This window comes from Helicoverpa armigera, chromosome 11, assembly GCF_030705265.1.
Source record: "Helicoverpa armigera isolate CAAS_96S chromosome 11, ASM3070526v1, whole genome shotgun sequence".
Classification (NCBI taxonomy): Eukaryota; Metazoa; Arthropoda; class Insecta; order Lepidoptera; family Noctuidae; genus Helicoverpa; species Helicoverpa armigera.
This window is the reverse complement of record NC_087130.1, coordinates 7,977,846-8,003,479: the sequence shown is the minus strand read 5'-3', so window position 1 is coordinate 8,003,479 and position 25,634 is coordinate 7,977,846. Positions and strand designations below refer to the sequence as shown.

The following is a 25,634-nucleotide window of genomic DNA, read 5'->3' as shown; positions in this document are numbered from 1 at the left end:
CTGAATTGTAGGTTGGGAAGTCGAAGGTAGTAAAAAAGATGGACAGCGCTGATGTGATCAGGGAGGACCCTGATCACATCAGCGCTGTCCATCTTTTCTGTCATCTTTTTTTATGGACAGACAGGAGTCTGTCACTTTTTAAAGCATAAGCCGCTGTTTGCCATTCAAAGAGGCTTGACTTTTTATTACAATCATGATGTCATATTATGTCGATGTCGCAAGCGTACCTTTACTTCCGCATATGAAAATAAACTTCTTGGTAATAAGAAAAAAACTCAAATCTTCTTATAAACTTTATTAAAATCAATCTTGATATCACAATGTTATTGCTCCGAGATTCTTATGACTATAATATAAAGCATCGCACTGGTATCATAACCTAAGTATTCTATAATAATATCATTATCTTTGTTTACACTAAATAATAATGAGATTATAGTTAGTAACAAAAAATATATTGATCAGCCATTTTGATTCTTCTAACTAAAAATACAGATTCCTGTCAGACTTTCATCTTTATCAGAAAAATTAAAGCACTATTAGACTTATTGCATAGAAACTTCTAGATCTTAGATTAATGAATATTAACTCATTAGCACGCGTTAATGGGAGTTAATCTCGTAATAGTTAATTAAGGAGATAAGGCTTGAGAATGTTGTCGATAAACCATGTGTCTGAGAAACGCAAGTGATCTCCTACAGTTGATAGGAGAATCAACTTTCCTTCTTTGTCCATCTTCTTTAAACCCAAGCGATCCTGAAACAGAGAATAAAGCTTCTATTTATTGTTCTTATTTTTTACCTTAAACAATTAAATTAAAACTGAAAATTAATAGATAAATTCTCTAGTCTTTAGTCTGAAATTTTCGTAACTAATGCTGTAAATATGCAGATAATTTTTTGTGTCGTAGTGTCTTTGATTTTACTCTTTGTAAACGAGAAAATCTTGGCCTAGTGGTGGCGTAAAGGAGCCCATTACATATACACTACTGTGACTATCAATATTACCTACAAATGTAGTCCACAATAAACAGAACTTTATGGACAAGTAAATATATACCAACTAAATTAATGGTATCAAATGAATTTTAACCAAAACAAACCTCAGTATAAAGCTTCGTCTCCCTCAAAGGCAGCAACTTCTTCGACTGTCCAGGTTCATAATACCCAAACCACTCGGTCTCTCTAGGCTGAACAATAGTATCATTGTCAAACTTCACCAATACGAGGTGGTCCAAATTATTCAAGTTCTGTATGTAAGTCTTATTCGCCATGATTTCGTTGTTGATGTCCGAAAGGAAAATGCTTTTGTGGATGTAGGTCTCATCGTCTAGCGGGTCGTGCCAGTATGTAGCTTGGACTAGAGCGTTTTGGACCCAGCTGAAATAAGTCATGCGTTAGTAGATGTTCACATATTACGGCTTTGGAGATACCTAAGAGGAGCAATATATCTAAAACTTTCTTTTTTATACAAAATCCTTCCTCAAAGAAGGTAGGAAGTAGGAACAAATGTTTTGTTATGTTGTGAAAGTTAGGTAAGTTAGAGAAATTGCTATTGCGTTTGTGGGCATTTTCCTGTTAAGAAAGCGGAACATATATAAAATATACTGTTACAAATGGTGGAAATCTAGATTTCCGTAATTCACTAGGATTTGTATGTCGACTGTAGACTTCTAAAGAGGAAACATTTTTTATTGCTTTCTACTTATTAAATTTTATCGCTTTTAGGAAGCTACATTATGCCCGAGTAGCATGTGCAGCATTTTATCATTGTATGGACAGTAGTTTCCACGGGGCGAAAGGAAAACCGTGGGAAAATAGATACTTGGTATTCTAATTGCGTGTAACAATGTTTACCATTTGTAAAACTAAAGAGTTTGTTTCATTCTCTGGAAATACTGGAACGATTTGTATAAAAAAAAACGCTGGTAAAACCGCGAGTGGAAGCTGAATGATAAACGGAACGAGCAATAATGTTGCCCTCTACAATTTGCCGCAAGGTTTAAACATTAACGTCGACCTTCAATATTCCGGTCCTTATTTGCTCTGAAGCTGTGATGTACAAGTTGAAGGTGCGACGCGGTAAGCATACAGAAATGGCACGCACTTGTATGTATTGTTTGTTTACCTGTAAAAACAATACGTCATTCTGAACCATAAGAATTCTTTAGTCTATAGCATGTTTCTGATTAATCCCTCGTTATGTAGGTTGATATATGTTGTACCTATAGCACCTATACCTATTATAAGTCCGAACATACCTACGCATCTTGATTAATAAGGTTGCGTGCCCGTCGAATAAGTATCAGGCGATTGACCTTTCAAAGGATGTTCCTCAATTAATAAATCGGACTGTCAGTCCATCAGGATATTTACGATGAAAATAAGGGTCAATTCACACTGAAAGAGCAGCGGCCGGCAGCGGCCGTAAGAGCACGGAAAATGTAAGAGCGCGGCGCGATGCGGCGCCGCGCGGCGCCGCGCGGCCCGCCGCGCTCACGCTCAATCCCTTGCAATTACGGCCGCTGCCGGCCGCTGCCGGCCGCTGCTCTTTCAGTGTGAATTGACCCTAAACCAATTATAATTGTGTGCATTGTTTACTGCGGGTTCACTCGCACATGGGATAGGAATAAAGTTGATTATTTTGGTCATCCATTCCCAGGGGCCCGATAAAAAGAAATTAACTTTTAGGGCTGGGAGCCCTGAACAATTACTAACTATCATCACCTTGTTAGCTTGAATTTCTTACTTAAAAAAAAAAACGCAATAAGTCCAAAGCAAATAGGTCTTATTCCAAGCTATAAATAAAGACTTACTTCTCATAAGCAGCATAGTTGAGGAGCTGTCGGATGTAGTCACAAGTAGGATGCATCAGAGCTCCACAGTGGGGCAGACCATATACTCCTTGATGCTGACCACCAAGAGATATCAAGTTCTTGATCTTAGGTAGTACATGACCACAGCGCTGGACAACGGCTCGCCTTAAAATTTTATATTCATGAAAAATTATGCAAAATCTCTAATTTATTCTGGTATGAGGTATTAAGGTATACAATATCACTGACTTGGCATTACAACATTTATGTTTTATTTTCTGTATATGAAAGAGTAATTTGTGATGCATAAAAGTGCAATACTTGAGATAAATTAAGAATTAAAATTCTAATATTCATACAATTTAACCATGAACTATCTTCCTTTCTAAGCATTGCAACATCATGAACAAAACAGATCTATACTAATATTATAAAGCTGAAGAGTTTGTTTGTTTGTTTGAACACGCTAATCTCAGGAACTACTGGTCCGATTTGAACAATTCTTTCGGTGTTAGATAGCCAATTTATCGAGGAAAGCTATAGGCTACTTTTTATCCGGGTTCGTGCAGAGGTTCCCACGGGATGCGGGTGAAGCCGCTGGCAGAAGCTAGTCTTAAATAAAATGTCTTACAGAAACTGGCTCCCTTGAGAGAATCCAATAGCATTGAAACCATCTTTCAACTGGGGGTCTGCGGCCAGTAGACCACAGACATATTCCACCTGCTTGTTAGGATTCATGAAGTACCCATTCTCCAGGTCTTCGATGGAGGAGTTGCCAACCTTCAAGGAGTTTACATACACTCCCGGTATATTTTTTTCTAGAAATACTTTTATTCCCCCCAAACTAAAGCTTAGGCAGCATGTGTCACCTGTGTACACAATAATTATTTGATAACCAAATTCTTTTTTAATATTGCAGAGTTAGCAGACATAGCTTAAGTTTATTAACTTTATTAATTAATGATGTTTATGTCTATTGCAATATTCCAGCCCTATTAATTAATGCAAGATATATACTGATAGCTGGTCCAATTAAATTATTCCTATTTTCCTGTTTACATCAAGATCTGTGTAGCTACACATTTGTATGTTAAAATTAACTCAGTCTTACATTCAGTGTGTTTAAATTGTTTTATATTTATACTGGATGGGTACTTATTTATTGAAATACATAAATTATATAAATATATATATAAATATATATAAATTGTATAAATTATAAAATTACCTATAGTTATAGACCATTTATTGATCATGGACGTTCCAAACATCAACTCAAAGTTGGCTTAGAACGGGAATAAAAACTTTGAATTTTATCAGACTGGGAACTACTCAAGTTTTGTCAAAAAATTCATCACTCTTTATCCAAGAGTAGATATCTACCTACTCTTTATAAATTAAAAAAGGTATCCTAGAACATTCTAGGATATTGGTAATGTCTGATATTAAGAAATATGGAGTCCAGTCTGTTTGAAGGCCAGCGCTGTTCATTTACTTGCTGATTAATTCATGTTATGTCTATTCTATTGAGGGCAACAATCAACGCAATTATCGAGTCAATTATAATTCACGATATATTTTTACAAGCGAGCCGGAGATTATGCTATATATGGGAGAGTAACAAGGACTGATTATGATTAATTTAATTTCAAAATTGTAGATTCCGAACTGTAAACTGTTGTTCTTTATTTAAAAACTTACCCATTCCATGCCACATTACAATGGGTGTAGGTGTTCCAGAAATTAATTTAATTACGCAGAGCAAAATAAATAGTGTCTTCATTTTAGTTTGTTACGACACAAAAGTTAAATATTGCGCTAACACTTCAGTTTAAAGGTTGTGAACTTTTTGAAACACTTTGCGGTAAAACGTTCGAAATAACAATGAAATTGAAGTCGTGTTGTAAACAAACAAATGTCAAACTAATGTCAATGATAAGTGAAGTGTCTGTGCTGTGCAATGTTTCGCCAAAATGTTGATGAATGAAGCCATCTATCGACCTTTGACGTGAAGCTATCATCTACATTCATCAATAAAATTCTCAGATTGAGGACGATAGATAGATTGAAGACGACGTGCAATTTAGAATTAATCAACTAAAAACTTGGTAAGTTTTTTTTATTGTATAGCACAATGCAACGAGATGTTTCTTTGTTTATTTCTTCGTTGTAAAACTAGATGTCACTAGTAGTCCTGCTACGGCACTCCGGTCTACGCTACGATATGGAAGCCGCTGAATCTCGTAGCTATCGTAGCATTGCAAAAAACGCCGCCCAATGAACACAGCAGATGGCGCTACCTGTTATAGTGATAAGAAAAACCGTGGAAAAACTTACGTTTATTGCAGTTTTTAAAGATTTATGATTATGGCTCTTGATGAATTGACCTAATCTTTAAATTATGTATAAGTGTCTTAAGACAAGTATATGTATTATAATGAATAATTCAACCATGATCGTGCACCTTTTTAGGGAGAACCATTTAGTCCGATGCACATTTTACGTGTTTTCCCTTAGGTAGGTACCTATATGCTTTGGCGACAAAGAAAGATGTTAAAAAACGAATGTCTGGTAATAGGGTCAAACGTGGATTCCTTGTTAGCGGCAGCATCAGGTCATGGTCACAGCCTTAACGTGATATCTAATGTTGTGTCACCGAGCTTACACATATCATTATTATGGCTACGATTGCCCAACTAATGTGTTTATATGTACCTATGTAGGTTGATAATATGAATTTACCTACCACTCTTCTAGGTATAGATAAAGAACTTTCCATAAATCAAGCGTATTGTCTCTTCTCTGACGTCAATTGTCTATTGTTGTGTGGCCAATTACATTGAGCTTGCCAACTCACCCCAATCCCGAAAGTAGGTAATGAGAGTTCGTTCAAGGTAGTTAACTACATAGATAGGTACTCAATTCTTTAAAATAAACATCGTTTATCATAGGTCGTTTAGGAATAATAGATGAAAAATTAAACAAAATGTAAGTTTCTTTAGGAATTTCCTTTGTTTATTGACATTCATCACGGTTCAATATTATGTAATAAATAACAATGTTATAGATATTTTAACTGCTACTTATCACATTCGTAAAATTGAAGGCCTATATCCCTGCTCTCTGATATCATTTCTAATCACATTTTTTACAAAATCCATTTTCTATCGATACTTTTGGTCCAGAGATAGCGAAATAAGCCAAAATACTCAAAACTTAAACCTACATTTGTATTGTCAACTTCCACATCACTATTTTAACAAAACAAAAAAAGTTTGCTGCACAAGACATTATTTTAAAAATAGAATTTTCCTGGTTAAAAATACTTGACAAATCAAGTCGAAAATTCTTTCTTGACTTGGATATTAGCTTCAGTGTTTACTTTTAGCTCAGTATATGAGTAGACTGTCAACATTTGTCTACCCACTTTTGTCACAATTTTCCACTGTCATGTCAGAACTAAATCAAATAAAGGCTTCAGTTTTAATAGCAATTCAAATAACACTGAACTCTATATCAAAATATTAGGTACATATTTGCTGTTCTAGAAACATCACTACATATGCAACATCTGTTCTCGATTGAGTCTTTCGTTCTTAACAAACTGGGCCTGAACCAATCAGTTATGTTCTGACAGATTTACCTATCTAGTGCTTCTACAGACTAGTGTTTCAGCATTATAGGTACTTTAGATATGGCCACATTAAGAGCTTTGCGGTCCTACCATCGAGTATCACCACAGGGTCGAATTAGTAGGTAATCTTGATAAGTATATAAACGTGAAAATGTCGTAGTTTGATTTGTGATTATTTTATTATTTTCAATCTGTTTATCGATTTTATGTTTTTGTTAAATGTTCCCACAATTTGAATCCTTATTAAATTAATAATAGGTAAATTGGTGGTTTTTAGAAGTTCAACCCTGTGGTTATTGATATGAAAAGTATTCAATAATTCTATACATTTGTCGTAGAAAACATTCGCCAGCATCACATCTCTCGCCCTCGTCATACGTCTCATAGACACTGACACAAAATTGACAATGAAAATTAACTTAAAACTAATAATTACAACTAAATAGTTATCATAACCGTTAACCTACTTCATCACAGTCTCATAAAGGAAATCACTATAGTCTGTTATATCGCTGAATCACGTTGGGATTATACATCTTTGGGATCGACAGATTATTCGACGTACAAGATCAAATTATGCACTACAGCAAATCAGATTGCCAAAGTCTATTTTACAATTCGGCAGTCATACATAAACAGTGACAATGCCATGTTTAGTCTTGCCTACGATAACATTACCACCTGAAAATATAAATCGTCGCTAAAATTATGAAACGAACAATCATTGAATCCAAAGTTCCTTCAATCGCAAGAACGTCCCAATTAAATTGAAATCTGATTATTCTTAGAACCGACGGCAACCCGACGTGATTCCGATCTAGTCGACAACTAGATTGTACAGCCTCATTTATTAATTTAAATCAGATCTCTTAGGACTGCATTACAGTATTCTCATGGAGTCTGTGTGTTTCATGATGTTGTGGCCCAAACTCGTGATTTTCTTGGGTGAGTCGAAGTAGTCGCTGGAGTCGGACGAGTCGAGCTGCAGGTGCCGGTTGTGCGACCGGATCCGGCGCGCCCGCGTGTCCGAGTCGTACATGAGCGTGTGCGTGCTGCCCTTCCGGGACCGGAACGGGATCCGGTACGGCGTGCTACTCTGAACATCCGACATTGATCTGATGTGCCGTCTGTGTTTTGATTCCTTTGTGAGTGGCGCGAATGTGATCACCATGTTCTCTGCTTTAGGCTCCGGTGACCTGGAAAAAGGAAACAATTCGGTTAATACTCGTACTGCTGACACAAGTTCCCTTAGCCTATTGACATAATAATTTATCAAGAAACATTGTTTCTCGTATCGAGTAATGAGTAAACTTATTAGATAATAATGTTTGCTAGGAATTCACGTGGAACTGAAAATTGGTTCGATAACTCGTGACGCTAGACATAACATGTAATTCATTCTGTACATTCTGTATTATTTACATCGTACACATAGTGTCGGTAATGCCTATAAATAGCTCCTTTTATCACCATAATTGCACAATTTCTCAAATATTTTATCTGTTGAACGATATCAGATTTTGTATGCTTAGTCTGACGATGCATTTGTTTTAACTAATATACGGTGTCATTGTTTGAACTCCATTCAAATGAGATGACACCTTGCGTAGAATCAGTAGAATCAAAACAAATTAATTTATTGTCTGCAGTAATATACAACCCGTGGCTAGTGTGAACATTACACTTATATATATACCTACATATAGACACATACGATCAGCCGGACATGCTATATACAGTGAATTAAATATAGCATTTTCCGATTTGACACAGATAAATAACAGCGATTAGCCGTGGTTTTACGAATTCACCTTATTTACTGACCTTTATACGTAGAATTTTAATGACAAAGAATCAAAGTAAATTAGGCTTCGTTGAAATCGAGGTGAATCGATGTCTAACGACTATGGGCATCATTTGAAATGTGCCATTGAACCTCTTTACAAATTATTCTCATATCAACGACAATCAAATATTGTTCAGTCTACTCGAAGCACTTATCACCTCGCTATGTACATATTCAGTGATTTTCTTTGAAACACAAACAATGCAGAGGTCACATAGAGCAAGCCGGTGTAATTGAACGAGTGCCCCTCGTGGATAAAGTGCGGATAGCGGACGTCTTTAGTTTATTCAACAATTTCTAAAACGTTTATCTTCCTATTACACGACCATAGACTAGTAAGACCACAGAATGGGAATATGTAGGTATGCGAGTTTGAATAAAATGTTGTTGATTTCAAACAAATATCATTGTTCTAATAATACGCCTCATTGTATTTCAACAGCTAAATTAGTTAGTTACTAATGGTTATTTAAACAATGTATCTTTTGTTAGACATTAATAGTCCTTGATAACGCATCTGTCTGATCTTTCTGAACACATGCATCTTATCATTCTAATAAAACCTTTGTGTTGATCAACGTGACTTTGTATGCCCGTTAGCCGCCATATTGGTTATTGTTATTTTACATTGTCACACGTTTTAATTGGATTCGTTTAACAATTACTGCTTCGTTAAACGATCGTATATTATACTAGCTAATGTACAAATATCATGACTTTGATGACAGGGAAAAAATGTGGTTAATCTATTATTGGAATGTTACTCGTATACCAAGAGTAGAGATAATTTGTATAGAACCTCATTGGCACGGTAACAATGGTGTTGGATTTGAAAAAGGAATGCAAGATAATGCTGGCAACCCTTCCTGCATTTAACGATAAGGTCAAGGTTCTAATTATCTCTAAAACGAGAGATAAAATTCTTGGGCCGTGACATCATTGTAAAATGATAATACTAGAATTTTCCTCCGGTCAAACCGGTAAATAAGTGAGCACGTTGTTTTAAAAAGGAACATTTGTCGCTGTGTCCTTTTGGAATGATGCAATGTACCTGATTTCCATAATAAGTTTAGTTACATAAACATGCAAGGATTTGTCATGGATTGACTTGTATTTGCGGTTGTTATTACGTAAACATTTACTAACACGTTAAGTAACAGGCGTTCAAATGCCATAAAAATAGCCAAACCGCAGTTCAAATTGGCTTTAAAACCTAAATTGGCTTGACATTCAAGTAAATTAAAACATTTGTACGAAAATAAATCATATTAGTTGTAAATAAAAACTATTTCTTAATTGGGTACCTAATTTTCCTAATTTATTAGTTTAACGACGAATTTAGAAGTAATTTGAAATTAAATAATTAAGTAGGTAAAGAACTATGTTATTGTAAGGTTATAAGCTCCAATTATAGACAATTCAATTACAGTATCTATGGTGTAATTAGACCAATGGTTACCTTACATTAAAAGCGATAAAATATGGGTATGGTTACATGACGGCCGATCGCGTGTCTGTCGTCCTATGGGACATTTAAAAACGTTTTAGTAACTAGAAAAAAAATACTAAAAGGCATAGAAGTAAATTTTCAACGTTTTAGCCTCTAAACGTTATTCGATCCTAGTACAGTAAGTACCTATATTAAATTGGTTTCGCTGAAGTCAATTTCAGTAAAAGCCTCGGGGGATTTGGTCGTAATGACGTATGACATTAAAACATTAGGTAGAACGGGGTATTTTATATTAGGTACCTACATGGATACAATCATTTTAAGGAGATAGGTACGATTGATCATACATTCAGATGCAGCTGGCCACCAGGGAATTTCCTCTTAACAGTTTTTTATGGCTTTTCAACGCTATTTATATGAGCATAAGGTTCAAATTGACCTGCCTACAAGTGCAACGGCCCACGTGGGCTGCACATACGACTTCTACATTAAACCTGCGTAGGCGCATGTTTAAATCCCTGCCTTAAACACGATCATTCAACCACCATTGCATTGAATGACGTCATCCTACACTATGAGTAAAATAATAAATTGAAATATTTTTCTTTACCAATGTTCTGCAGCTTGAAACATCTGTTTTCTGTTTCCTTTGTACTCTAGATAAGAAAATAAACATCGGAATAAATTTTTTACATTCCATGTTTTTAATAACATCATACAAACTGCATATTTTCAGTTATCTCGATACAAAGTCACTCCAATATTGCTACATTTCAAAGCGTATTAAAAAATCTTTGGTAGGTACTACCCATAAAGTTTTATAGTCTTTGGTACTACCGGACCACATTAATAATTTCACGAGGTACCCATGTGTAATAGGTAATAGAGGTAAGTAGTACCTACCTAGTTAACTTCCTGATCAACTAAATTGATATTCAATAACCTCTCTTCCTTACCCTACTATAATAAGTTAAAAGGGTATAAATGAATGCGTGTCTTTATGACAAGCAGGTTTCAGGAACCTGTATTCATAGCTCGTCTAAAGCAAACGTGTGCTTAGGATAGACATGCGTGGGTAGTGTACCTACCAACAGGTAGGGAGGCGTGTGAAATGATAAGGTCCTATAAAAACCAGCAAATAGCGAATAACTTTAGCACCTAAAGTGATAAAATGTATTTAAATACGACGTTCATTGATATGTGGGCAGCATACTTAGGTAATTTTATCTCTGCATGGATTTTCTGTATCAGAAATTATAAGTTTAATCTTTGTTACGTAGAATTTATGCAATCGTCAAGCGTCATTTGTTTTTAAAGATAACTTGTGTTCTTATTATTATTTGGAACGTGTTATTTCTTGGAATCAATACTTTTGTTTATCGCCGGATATTAATTGAGTTAAATATTCAATGAAAATTAATGAATCATAACTACATAGGTACATACCTAAATGCATTGGCAGTATCATACAATTTACTTAGTTGAATGAAAATAGCAGGTAAGTAGGTAATGCCACCAATCAAATTATGTAGATATAGATACTTAGGTAGGTTACCTACCCACTATAATTGTCACTATTTTGGATAATCAATAGATAGAACAGGGCTATGTAGGCACCTACACGTATGAGCCTATGAGAGGTACAGTTTTATAGCAGGTTGGTAGTTATTGGTAGATTAGTTAATGTAGTACAATTGTAGATGAAATCTTTAATTTATGCTATCAGAAATTAGGTTTTCTACGAAAAAAAGCGTTTACAAGTTGGAAAGCTAATTTGATGTTATCTGATAACCTGTAGAACCAAAAACAACTTTTGTAGGTTGACTCACATAAGACATGCTATATTTACTGAAATTAGGGCTATTCTAAAAATTACCCACTAAAAGTTTACCTTACAAACATTAACCTAATTTGAACCAATAGGGAGTGTCGACACTATATTTATTTTCACTTGAAAAATTAATACCTGTCGAGTGCTCCGTTTTCCTACTATATTAAACTCATGAAAAATGCAAACTAATCTATTCTTTGGATTTTAGGTCATTGAAAACTTACAAAAGTGCTAATAACATTCAATGTGATTTGGCGTATCACCAGAGTAAACAGTTTTTTTTCCATTATGTGAAAAGAGACAGACATTTGGTTCGTTTCTTATTGAAAAATACAAATAATTTCTAACAAATTTTTGAATAAACGTACTAAGAGTTCATGAAACATGATTGCAATACAATAAGGAAGTGTCTATTCCGAGAAAATACGTAATTATAATCTACTAATTAAATTATAGGGGAGAGCGGGGCTGAAAGTGCCGATTTTGACAAATCCTTTTAGGATTCGGATAAAAAAAGTACTATGTCTGAAAGTAGTGGTTCATCCTAAGCCAAATTTAATCTATTTTACGAATTTAACTTCAGATTTTGCACATTTTTAATAGTTTTTATGAAAATGCGATTTTTTTATACGGAGGCGGCAAGGCACTACCAACCCCAATCTGGGGCAAGTTGTGCCGTAGCTGAGGTCGGTTGTGCCGTTGATAATGCTGGGAGTTTTATATGAATGAAAATTAATTAGGAAATTAAAACACATCAGTTTTATAATAATATATTTATTCGTTATATTTTTTAATATAAATCAACAGTTTTTAAAATTTAATTGTATAATACTAAGTATTATAATAAAAAAAAAACAAGGAAGCTTCTTATGTAATTATTCAAACATAAAAATGTATTTTTAATCAATAGTTTGTACTTATTTCTATGCGAATGAGATCAATTATTAATATGTTCCAAAATTATTAACTTTTTAATCAGTCTCGAGTCTTTTTAAGAAAGAAAAAATATACCAAAACTAGTTACTCTCCAGGTGATTGATCAGAATAACAATTAGGACATACAAATGCTTGGTTTTCTTCATCTTCAATACATTGCAAATGGGCCCAATACTTACATTCTCTGTTTTCAATCCATTGTTCTCCAGGGGCAGAGTTAGAATAGGCATCACAACAAATGATACAGAACCATTCTTGTTCGTCATCAGAACTGTCGTCATCTTGCAATACCTACTCTTCTCTTAGCGGGGTTTTTAGTCGGCTTTTTTGTTTGTTTACCCTTTCCTTTGCATTTTCCCGTCCCTTTTCCCTTAACCTGCTTTTTAGTTTCGCTTTCTTTTTTCTTCTTTTTACTAGCCTGTTCTTCTGCTAAAGCATTTTTCTCTGGAGTGTCCGTAAGAACAGCTGTCTTTCTTTTACGTGCTTTAGTATGTCCAATTAGTCGGGGAGGTGCTTTAGGCAGTGGTCTTATTAGCTCTGGTGAGAAAACTGCTGCATTTTTATCTCCTGTGTCAACTGATTGAGGAGGCTGGAAACAATATAGGTTGGTTAGGGGCTGGTTGTGCCGCGGCACAAGCAACCCCACATGAACGGCACATTTTACCCCGTTTATCATAGTGTGATATTTTGTCTCACATTTAAAAATCACTGTACACAAAGCATTAAAATTACACTGCATAACAAACTAGGATAAATAACAAACATTTTACAAAAACTCACATATTAAAAGCACGAAAAATGCTAGCTTGAGACCAAAAAGTATTGAAACGAAAATATTTACTTACGTGGCGCTGGAGGACCCTCACATGCAGTACGACTCGGTCCGCGTCGCTGACGCAACTAAAATGGCAGCCGCGTGTGCGCGACTGTTAGGCCTTACGCGACACAATACGATCGTATATCTAACTCTTTCTGTTTTTGAGATATTCGCGTCGGAACAATTTACCCCCGGCACTTTCAGCCCCGCTCTCCCCTACTAAGTAACGATGACAATCAGTGTTATGTCTAGGTATAAGCAAGTTTTAATAGCTTGTTTATCCAGTTTATTGAATAGCCAACACACTGAATCGACACAAAACTTTGAACAACAGACCGGTATGTAAATACGAGACGTAGAGGCCACCATTAAAAGATTATCACACTTGCCATATTTCCCGCCACAAACACAACTTCGACGCTCATTATAAACCAGATATTCGCAAGATGACGTGAATCTTATTCGCAGATCCACTCGCTTGTATAAATAAATGTAAATTGTCGAAAACAAAGCCCGCAGTGATGTGCCAAATTGACCAAACGATGCTTTGATTGATATTCTATAGAAATAGACCGCGGTTTAGAGACAACGATATGTCTTCATAGAAAATACATTACTGATTGAGCTCAACATCTACCTATCTAGCATTTTTTAATAAGTCAGAAGAAGATAGATGTACATACAATATGTATCTTCTTCTTATATTAGTCGAAAAGTTTAGCATATTATTGAGGATATTGAGCCCACCATCTTTAAAATTTGAAAAATTTTGTGCATCACATTTTGTTCGAGTCATAACTCAGTTGTCTGCTATTCAATGTATCAACAATAGCATACATTCTTTCTCGACTAACATGCTACCGATTATGCTAAGCATCATTTGCTAGTCGTCTCAAATTAGCATCAATATTCTAGTCAAACCCCTTGGGCTAGACTTCTACAGCCTTATTATTATGTATAATGTCGTACGTGGAAAATACGTAGGCTAGAACCTCATATCTTTTATGTCCATTCGTAACTTTTTTTATGCTTGTTTTATTCAGTTACACATCGATAAATATCTAACTAGACTTGACCGTTGAGATCTTAGGTAACGTCAAATGCAAATAATTTTGTAGATTTGAAAAAATAACATGTTGACATTTAGATAGTTTTTGTACTGGCATTTGTGCGTCCAGAAACTAGACATTTAGAAGAAATAATCTTGTCTGTGGAAAGGTCAAATATTAATAGATAAATGGTGGTCGTTTTGTTAGTATGTTATTTAAACGATTACGTGAACAAACAAATTGTTATGATCAACATTGTAGGATTACGTCAATATACATCATGCTACTTACAGTGATTCCTCTTGTTTGCTATCTTATTATCATTATTAGATTTACAGGGACTAGTGTCAATGAACTCTGTTCGTTACGATTACGCGTTTAAAGTTTATAATGAATGCGGGTTCCTATTATGCTTACAATCTATTTATCTTCTAATATTCAGTTTAAAAATAAGCTGATTAATATGCACGGATCATTTAATTTCAAATTAGGTACCTACTTATTGCTTTTCTACACCTACAACTAATTCATAAACGATATGATATGATATTTCTGTGATTATGAATTAGGTATAGGTGCAAAAATGACTTATCGTTAATACACCTAAAGTAATGATTCAATATTCATTAACTAATATTTTATTACCGTCATTGTTTTTAACATGACTAAAGCTACCTACGTAGATACTTATTCAATATAACGAGCGTGTACCTATATTGTTATTATCATTTATAAATGAACGTCTACTCAGAAATATGTGACAATATGTGTTAATCAAAGAGTTTATTTTTAGTCACAAATCAGGTTCCATTAATGGCTTATGTTTTTATGTCGTATTGGCTTGAATCACTGTTCGTCTCAATAAGGCGAGATAGCGATGACTCAGTGCATTCAATGTTCAAAGGTTGAAATAAGGTCCCTTTCAATATTTATATCAACGTCAACATTTATAAAATTAAGCAGTGTCCTTTCTACTGATTAAATTTTCCATAGTTCCAAATTCAAACTCCGACACGCTTGCTATTTCTTCCCGCCTAGACCCATAGATACTTATAGAGACTTGTGTCGTTACCATTCAATATTCGTGAATTCCTAGATATTCCCTACGTAATGGAACTGTCCGCGATTATGATGCCAAACATACCTGTCAGTATTGCCAACCTTCTAATATTAGTCCACTTTCTTAGCGCTTACGAATTGATATAAAAACATATAAAACCTCTATGGTCTATCGAACTGTGTACTTTGACCGCTCGTGCGTTTTTTGGCACTGGCTTACACGCGCTAGATATCTAATTCATCGAATGGCGTCATACAATTTCATGCAACCTCGGTAATGGACTAACTGCTCAATTTATAGGTTTTTGTATGAATATATGATGGTATAGATGCATTTGTAATTGGTCACGAACTTCGCTGACATAGATGCATGTAAGGACGCGTGTTTTGTATTCAACAGCATCAAGGATTTTTGTAGTTTTAAACAAAAGTCGTGAAATGTTTCTAAATTCAGTTTATTAGGAAGACAGCTGGGAATTGCTTTCTGCAATAGATATACCTAAATTATTTGTCTATTCTTAGAATTGACTGAATCGGCGTCTAGACTGCACAGATGTTCAATGTATTTGACGAGGCCATTAAAAACTAGGTACCTACTTCTATTTATCGGTTTTTGATACATATATTATTTGTAGGTGCTTATATAAATACATAAACATAGATGTAGGTTCCTATGTACACTTCAGTTTGAACTAAGTTCAAGTTTAGTGCACGAGGCTTATCATACGAGGTTTATCAATAATAATCAACCTGTAACAATCGTTATACATTACATATCTGATAAGCAATCAGATAAACAACGACACAGCCAATATTGTTAATGTTAGATAGCTTACAAAAGCCAAAAAAAGGGAAATTACAGACTTACTTATAGCTTTTTCTACATTCATACTGAAATCTGTTACCATAAAGGTACCACAACATACCTACAGATACATTACTATAAACAAATGTACCATAGGTATGGATACAAGGACTGACAGGCTATTTACATTAATAAATTTATCCGGACTACTTTACCCCTAATTAAGCCTATCGTTGTCAATCAAAAACAAAAGGCGATCGAGGAACTACATACAATCCATTATAGCAGAGTTAGGGCATACCTACTGAGAACCTTTAGTCGGCCGATAGTTTGTTTGTTTGGGCTAATGAATCAGCAAGAGGATGAATGGATTACGCATAGTACAAAGATCAGGTATTGAGGCGTTATCAGACCGACTGAAAACATTGATTGGAACTTGGTACCAAGATAAAAAAATGACAACCATCGTGTCAACTGTCGCCCGACTAAAAGTTTGCAGTTTGCTGGTTCAGTAACGGGTCCCCTACGTCATAGTTTTATGCAGTTACGCCTGCATAACAGACCGTACGTCCCTGCAGTTTGTAGAAAGCGAAACTGGCAGCACAAATACGGTGCAATTACGGTATAATGTCATGATGTGCACGCTTCCTTGCGACATAACGCTAAGGTCATTGTGACGTCATGGGTGCACCTGATGTACATAGTAAACTGTACCTGGTCTATTGTCTGTGGTACCTTATGCGCAGTGAAGAAAAAAAATAGAGATGGCCAGTGAGACAGTTCGAAAATTAAATCTGTAGGATTGTTAATCAATTTGTGCAAATGTGTTCAGTTACCAGCTTTTATATTTTAATTTATTATGGACAGTTTAATTTGCTGTAATAAACAATAATAGTTTATAGTTTTTCTAAGTAAATAGTGGCTCTGGGAACACAAAACTGAATTAAAATGAAGGTTGAATATTACTAAGGGATTAACCTAAAGATGACGTTTTCAATTTATCAGCTAAAAGAAATTGTAATTCTGATTAAAGTATGAATGATAACATCGCATTATCATTGTGTTTTTATTCGTTATTTCTGTTCGATTACTTCATTATCTGTGTCGAGGATAATTGGTCGGCCATAATCGTGTATTTATAATACAAAAAGGTAGGTATTCATTATTAAACCAATTATGAAAGGGTAAAAATAACGAATAAACACTGTTTATGTAACCTACCAACGTACATATTAATATAATTTTATTTACCTACCTGAGGATAAAGTGTTCGTCTAAATTAATATTCATGTATCTGCGCAAATAGAACATAGACATATGATTAAATCCTCTTTCGAATTTAATTTAAAAAAAAACACTCAATCCTATCTCGTTCCACAGACCACAGATAGGCACACAGGCCATTTTAAAATAAGAACTACCTAATAGTGACGTGTCTTTAAAAATACATTCTGTGTTTGCTCCTTCGTCGACATTCAAGACGATTCGCATATTGAAATTTTAAAAAAGTTTTTTTTTATAATGTTTTGCACACTGCAGATTGTTAGCCGGCTGCGTCTTTTTTATAGAAAATCGTGAAATCAATCAAAGTGTTTAACTGGTCTGATATCCGCAGCATAGGTACCCTATTCTTGTTAGGTGCGGACTAATATTCGTTACGTATTTATTCTGATTTTCAGCGTTCTTTGTTACACATCATCTATAAAAATTTCAACTATCAGTCTATCTGTATCAGTGTATCTGTATCTATAGATAGAGAATATAGAAGAGCCTGTAGAGCCTATATAGCCAAGAGGCTATAGCCTGATGACATTCAGACAGATGGACTGACGGACAGCGAAGTCTTAGAAACATGGTACCCAGTTCTAAGACTTTGTTTTATCCTTCGGGCACGGAACCCTAAAACCGGTATTGTTAGCAATTTCATCACCTTCGAGAGTTCAGCCTCAAATGTTTACCCATGGGAAAATTTGAGCTGCAACTGTTTATTATTCAGTGCACACTGCGAGTCACGTTGCAACCGATGTGCTCTTTATGTTACCATTCACTTCATTACGAAAGTGCAAATATCTGCGTTATATTGAGATTAAATGCCAGTAGGTTATGCTAGAATTCGCCATTCTCTAACAAATACATTAATTTAATACTGAGCAGGAATAATACGTAACATTAAGAATATATTGCAGATTTTAGTTGGCCGATAGTTTGATTGGGCGCTTGATAAGTACGAAAATGATTGGGCTCCCATATACAATAAATGTGACTTTTGACAGACATTGGAATTGAACCCTCTGTACACGAGTCCGACTTACCCAGTTTTTCTCAATAATTTCGTAGCTAATTAATTATAACGTCAAACTAATGAATGCGACAGTTTCTTATCTAATTTACGTGGCTATTCATTATTTCGGTCATGGCTCATTGGCTTCATTAACAAAGAAACATGACGACAATTACTTAAGTGACTCTTATTTGAATTAGAAGTGGTTAGCAGTTTTTGATAAGCACTTCTCTCTTATTACCTTTAAAGATATTATAAATTGTCAGCTATAGGTTAACAAGCTTTTCAGACATCACTCAAAAGATTTAATAAAAAAAAAGCTTTTACATAATATATATATATGACGGTTTGCTCTCACACAATTATAATTTTGTTTTCACACAAGGCATAATATTTTTCTGAAAAAGAGATGCACATAAGTACCTAGGTAGTTGAATATTGACTGGGTATGTTTTGAAAAAATTCTGTTTTTATTCGCATTCGCACAAGATGCTCTTTTCATTAATCATGATCTCAGAAAATTCTTCCGGCATTTGTTTCATTAAAAAAGTAACGACTTAATTTGTATCTTATTGTAAAAAAAATAGATCCAGTTTTAGGTATGTGATATGTTAATACACACCTCTTCGAGTCTTTGTTTGTGAAATGGACACAAATTTCGAAGAAATAATAATAAATAGATACTGTATTTTTTTCTTGGAGTACCTATATCCGGCTGTTATGTATAAGCCCACTAGATTAGATATCGTACTGAATTGATATCTCTTCTATTATCTTCTAAATAGCATCCAATAACAATTGACGACAAAGACAAGACACAATTTAACTACAAAACAAAAAATATGTATTTAAAACAACGTCGCCCAACCCGGAAGACAAAACACAGTCAATACACGTAATTGAGATAGCATACATTATAGCTCATTAGAAAACATTCAATGAATAATATATACGCTGGTTAATTAAAGAAACTAATGATTATTATACTAAACGATTGTTTCCATAGGAATATCGCCGTATTAACTAATAAACTAATAAGTACCTACCTAATTAATAAATGAGACTATAATATGCCTAGTAAGGTAAATAAGTCCCATTTTAAAGCATTCATTAACAAATAGAAGATAATATCGATAACTGATAACATTAAATTAAGTATGAAATTCCAAAAACATTAAACTTTTCCACAAAAGCATCTATGTATGGTTCCTACAAAGTATAGTCCTAGTGCTAAATTCAGCTTATGCAATTCTGGCAGCCTTGAACATGACACAAACTATGCTAAAACGGGGAAATAACGATAGCAATAATGAAAACAAACTTATATCTCTGAGGCTGAACCACGCAACCAGTTTGAACATAATCTTGGCACCGGGAGCCGGGTTCATAACCTTCATGAAACATTACGACTAAATAGTTGCTACGGTGTGTTATTAATGCAGTTTGAAAACATCAACATTAGCAGGTGAAATAAAATAGGAAATCATAAAAAAGAAATTGGCTCAAAGCCACAGTTTGTTGAAAAGATGCTGGTACGGTCAACAGAAAACGATCCCCCATATATTCTAATACAGCGTATCATTGACGTTTCTTGAGGGTGGCCACAGTGGCCATCAGGGTCTCATAAAAATCTTCGTAGCAATGAACGGAATACTATGATTTATGGGGGTTTAACTCGAGAACATAATAGTAAAGATTAACGGTTTCACGGTGTTACAAAACGAGTACCTGAATACCTAGGTACTTCCTTTTGGCACCGCGATATGTAATCGACTGCCAATCAGTACTGACCATCATACTCAATTTACTTTTCGCGGAAGTTGATTAGAAATACTACGTTTTTTTTCTTTAGAAGACATGCATTTCTATTTTCAAAATTTCAAATTATCCCCTGATTTATTGTCTCCAGAGGGTTATAAAAAAGAAGTGAGCATCATGAAGATAGAAATACGAGTTGCCAAGTGAAAAAAAAACAATATTTTTAAAATCGGGCAGGAATCAGCTGCCATCCACATGTTCAGTGACAGTGTTGTGTATTTTTGTCGATATTTTTATTTTTACCTTACGATGCCAAATTAAGGGTGTTTTGGTAAACGTAGTGCATGAAATGTGGTTCGTAAAGGTTTATCTACATACCTACCTAGTTGTTCGTTTTAATGAGTTTATGAGTTTTGCTCGTCATTTCAGGTTTTTACGCAACTTTTTGCCTGTTTAAGTTTTGTATAAATAATTAACAGGCAAGTAACAAATAGCTACAGATGAATAATATCAAGGATTTCAACGCTTAGTCTCACGACTTTGATCTTTGATTTTATTAAGATTATCTACGTAAACTAGGTATAAGGTAATCATACCTACAACATACGCACCTACCTGAATTCGTTAATGATTTCATTCAATTACATTGTAAGTAATCATATAATAAAGGAGCTTAGGTAATCTTATCATCCAAATGAAATTAATTGTTAATCAACTAATACGCTAATACATCAATATTTTCTATGAATTGGAAGGCCAGATAAAGAACTAGAGGAAATAAATCCCCAGTACCAAATCCGGTTAGCAGCTAGTTTCGACAGAATGTTATGTAGTCACTGTCAGTATTTACACTACCTAGCACTAGATTATCAAAACATTTTTCGGTGTTTACATAATACCTTATTGGATGGCTTAAAAACTTTCTAGCGTCCCAATGGCACATGTTTATCGGTTCAGAATGTTAATCACTGATATGTTCCCAACTCTAAGCATAAGAGATAAGTGGTGTACTCACTTTCCGGTCAAGTAATCGGACAGCTGGCTCACTTTCCAGAATATCTGGAAGAGCAGCATGAGCACCGTGTGGTTGATCCAAGTGTACAGCTTGTAGCAGCTGTCCATTGCGCCCGCGCCTCCCGACTCGCGCTCCCACAACACCTTCGGAAACGAAAACTCACTCATCCGTCACACGTCTATTTGCAAGGATAATTCCCAAATTCAAATTCACGATTGGACGGCGCAAATACGAATAATGTTTAAATTGTGAACGTGAAACTGTAACGATTCCCTCCGGCGGTGAGGTGCGTGCGGCGCGATCGAAGCACTAGGGTAGTTTGGCGCTTATCAATCGAGCGGCTCTCGACCGAAAATAGCGACGATAATAGAGCGAGCGACGATAAGTTTGACCGCGCTCGAACACCGGTGCACGCGAACTGGTGGCCATGAGAATTCCACTACAACTCGCTCGTCGAATGACGAAAGATGACTCAGTTGTATCACGTTGTAGATATCGGGTATTTGTTTCTTTGCTCGGTTAGCGTGGAATGCAAGGCAACACCCGACCCGACCGACACAATATGTCAAAACAATAAAGCACATTGTATTTTTTTTCGTGTCCCAAAAGGGCAGTGACTGGGGCCCGCTGTACCTGGGGTTTTTATGTAACTTGAATTATTTCGAACAATCTGGATGCATGTGTGCAATGCAGATGCACATCAGGATCCTGACTATTAGTTTCACTGAAATAAGTGCTTCGAGTTTAAAATAAATTACCTTCATTAAGAGTAAAATAACGATAAACAGTAAGATCGAAAGCGGAAATGAACGAGGTCTCTGAAAATAATGAAGCAAACTGTTAACCCACGCTTGTTATTTTTACTATTATGTAGTTCACATCATAAACGCTCGCTGGCGGCTCACTATTGGTTACTGATATAAATCATATTTATTTCAAGCCTTATTGCATTTCATAAGCCATATCTCTAGCTGAAATATATGTATATTATACCCCAATAATATAATTGTGAATTTCAAATTTCGATTTTTGAAACAGTGTAAGAATCAGGGATCAGACGTCAGAAACAAGAAACCTAAGTCATACCTACCTACAGTCCTCATATTTTCCCTAACACAACGGTAATACCCGAACGTCAAAGGCGCATCTTACTCATACAAATGTAACGACAATAATGAGGACAAAACCTACAAAACTCGAGTAAGGAAGGCAAAAATGTCATTCATAAAATTTATTACATGTTTAAATGAATAATAGTTGGAATAAAGCGCACTTATGTTGATAATACACGTGAGGCCACGGTAACTGGGTGCGCCATGAAAGTGCCACATGTATGTATAAGGCCGTCCCGAGGGCCGGTCAACGCTCCTTCCGCTTCCGAACTACACCTGCAAACATTATCAATACCATTCACTTATTTATAGACACATCACTAAACATTACTACTACTGGATTAGCTCGAGCTATTGAATTCAGCTCGAGAAAAAAATAATGAAGTTCAAACTCGAATCCATCCCAAAGAAATTAATACCCTGAAAACACTATTGAATTCTGAATTACAGGAAGTACTGATCATTCTCATAACTGAAAAAAACGTCCGTATTTCACTCTATGAAAACTCAGGTGGGATCCATTGATTCGAGAAAAGTAAAACAAGATGCTGTTACCAATGAAAGAGAATAGATAGTGCAAGTGTACAAGACTCCATTCATCACGTGGGAAAATTTAGATTACAATTTGATATCCATTGTATCTTTAGATGTACACTGTGAAACAAAAGCAGCTGGGTAGATTAACAAACCAAATGGTAGTCATGCAGGTGTAGTGTATTAATGAACGATGAACCTACCACAAGAGATTTCAGTCCATTCGGTAGAAAGTCAGTGGAAATGTTTTTACAAAACAGTTGTACACATTTCCACGCCTAATAAAAGATTCTTGGCACTTCTCCTGTATTTTCGCTAGGTAATAGGTAATTCTTTTATAGTTCACGGTCGACATTGCAAATGTTACACGATTACAAGAAAATACTTTATCAAACCTGTCATTTCTAGAAGGTCCATCAAGACTTCTTGCCGTCCAGATAGTTCGCAAAATGAATCACTTGAGATAAGTAAATGTTTATTAGGTTACGACCGGATTTTCTACCTATGTATGTGTAAACACATTAATTCTTGGACTTGTTAATAAGAGACCTTAAGACCTTTGTGGAAAAGAGGAAGTGCTCATAATTAATCAATATCAAACCTGCTATATCTTCCGTCTATTAACGTTATGTTACGTATAAAGTTCTTGACTCGTTTCATTCAAATGAATTTGCCCCATACACAATCTTTTTGTTTATTAATTGTCACTTGATACCTGATACCATATTCGTCATCAATTGTGAGTTCGTCGTGTTTTGTTTTGATGAAACCATGAATTATGGAGTCGTAGCCTTGCTCCAGGTGTCTTTCAATTACAAAGTCACCTTCGGGCTTATCGTTCTCACCATAAAAGCCTACAAATCACAGTTAGCATGGTGCGTGCCTATTGTACCCAAATTAGGCCTACAAAAATATTCTTACTTTTCCTGGTCCGTTCATTGGCGACCGAAAATATTATTTAACAGATATCAAACTAAGAAAGCGTCGATAGCTATGATTTCGTAATGTGGCTTGGCGTTCGGTGAATTAATGATAATTATGTTCTATTCAAGTAAAGGTCATGTGTGGTGTGATATAAGGGGGATATTATCTATGTGTTTAAGTGTTTGTGTTACATGTTAGAGTTAATGCATATGTAATGTATCCGACATGTTGACCGAGTATCAAGTGCAGCGGTGGACCTGGTTGCGTAATAATTATCTTGTTTCCGATTTGTTTAATGACTGCTCAGACTACAGTTGCCAATTTAGTTACGAACACATAAACCAGAGATCTGTTTTATCAGCTGAGTGAAAGTTTAATTGTATCAGTTATATTTTTGCTTATAAAACCAGTCCACAGTCCTTCGTCATGAGTCATGTCTTATTGAAACTGTACATTCGTGTATTGGAGGTCCATAATATCTCTATTGGAACATTGGACACTGAACTCTGTACAAGTTCGCTCACAGCCGTAAATAGATATTATCCAACAAGCGGAGATAGCCGGTCGTCAATACACTGAATAATATTATGTAAGCTAATGGAACGATTACCTACATTTGGCTGTCCATTATCGTGCTCAATCGTAGCATTCACAGGCTCTCCCACAAAGCTTGTTTTTATTTATACCGTGTCTATAATAGTATGAGTGGTTCCGCTCATAATTCCAGCGTCAGTCGGCCATATGTTCTAATTTTATTGGTCCGTAAAACTGAGCATTTGATCTAAGAAGTCGTAACGGAAAATTTTTAAACCTTCATTAGTCCTGGCTTAAATTAGCTATATACGCTTTAAGTTCAGCGTATTTACTATTCAAATCAATACCCATGATTTTATTGTGATTGTAGTACGATTAGTACATTAGCTGTATGTTGTTTGATGAATATTTATGAGTCGTCCTTGGGTCAACAATTGGATCTATTCAATATGAACATGAACACTAGACTAATATGAGTTTTATGATCGAGGCTTAAATTGTACCGAGCATTTACCTTTTAGTAGGCCGTGATAAAATATGTGACGTCAATGCCTTTTATTGGTATCGTGAACTTTTGTAGACCCTGGATCAATATTCCTAATTTAAACTTGCAGAAAATGCGCAGGATTATTGTTTTTTTTGTTTTCAAATATTTATCAAACATATTTCACATATTTATATTGTCTCTGTTGATTCTTATTAGGTACATATTGCACTATAAGATTAGAACAAGGATATGGTAAGTTTGTGAATTTGTACAGATTTTTGCCCAGAAATTACAAAGATTTCCTTATTACAGCCTCCGTCGAACCTATGTAAATACCTTAGGTTAACTACTTATGCTCAAAATATTGTCATACTATGTACGTGCCATCTGCGTATTAAACGATGGAATTATTAGTATTAATCGAGAGACAGCCGCGTCCGAGGGGCGCTCGAAGGCGCCGTCTAACAAGGAAGCAATCGACGCCTACGCACCCGTGACCTCAGAACGAGACTACACTTAAGCGAATACAAGTTTTTTTAAATAGTAAATGGCTTTATTCATCTATTTTTCTACTATGTCATTAAAATGTCTGGTTAACAAAATTCAAATAGGCAAAATTCAAGTAACCTTTACCTTCTTCATTCAAAAGCCTTAAACCAGTTTCTCCTGGCTTGCTTATCGTTCGCTTATTGCTTGTCTTTCTTTGCTAGGATTACCTTCATGCCCTTAGAGAAAAGCGAATCGCCT

The 25,634-nt window shown here is 35.2% G+C and overlaps 2 protein-coding genes across 2 annotated transcripts; both read right to left on the bottom strand.

Annotated features, from left to right (window-relative positions):
- Positions 1-280: 280 nt before the first annotated feature.
- On the bottom strand, positions 281-4,772 carry LOC110378386 (palmitoyl-protein thioesterase 1). The gene is made up of 5 exons (XM_021337613.3): positions 4,517-4,772; positions 3,447-3,684; positions 2,816-2,980; positions 1,103-1,379; positions 281-756 (listed from the first exon to the last, which is right to left on the bottom strand). The coding sequence occupies exons 1-5, from the start codon at positions 4,596-4,598 to the stop codon at positions 628-630; spliced, it is 891 nt and encodes a 296-aa protein (XP_021193288.2). The 5' UTR covers positions 4,599-4,772; the 3' UTR covers positions 281-627.
- Positions 4,773-5,804: 1,032 nt separating this feature from the next.
- On the bottom strand, positions 5,805-21,751 carry LOC110378370 (uncharacterized). Its single transcript, XM_021337594.3, has 2 exons — positions 21,297-21,751; positions 5,805-7,645 (listed from the first exon to the last, which is right to left on the bottom strand). The coding sequence occupies exons 1-2, from the start codon at positions 21,461-21,463 to the stop codon at positions 7,330-7,332; spliced, it is 483 nt and encodes a 160-aa protein (XP_021193269.1). The 5' UTR covers positions 21,464-21,751; the 3' UTR covers positions 5,805-7,329.
- Positions 21,752-25,634: the final 3,883 nt, after the last annotated feature.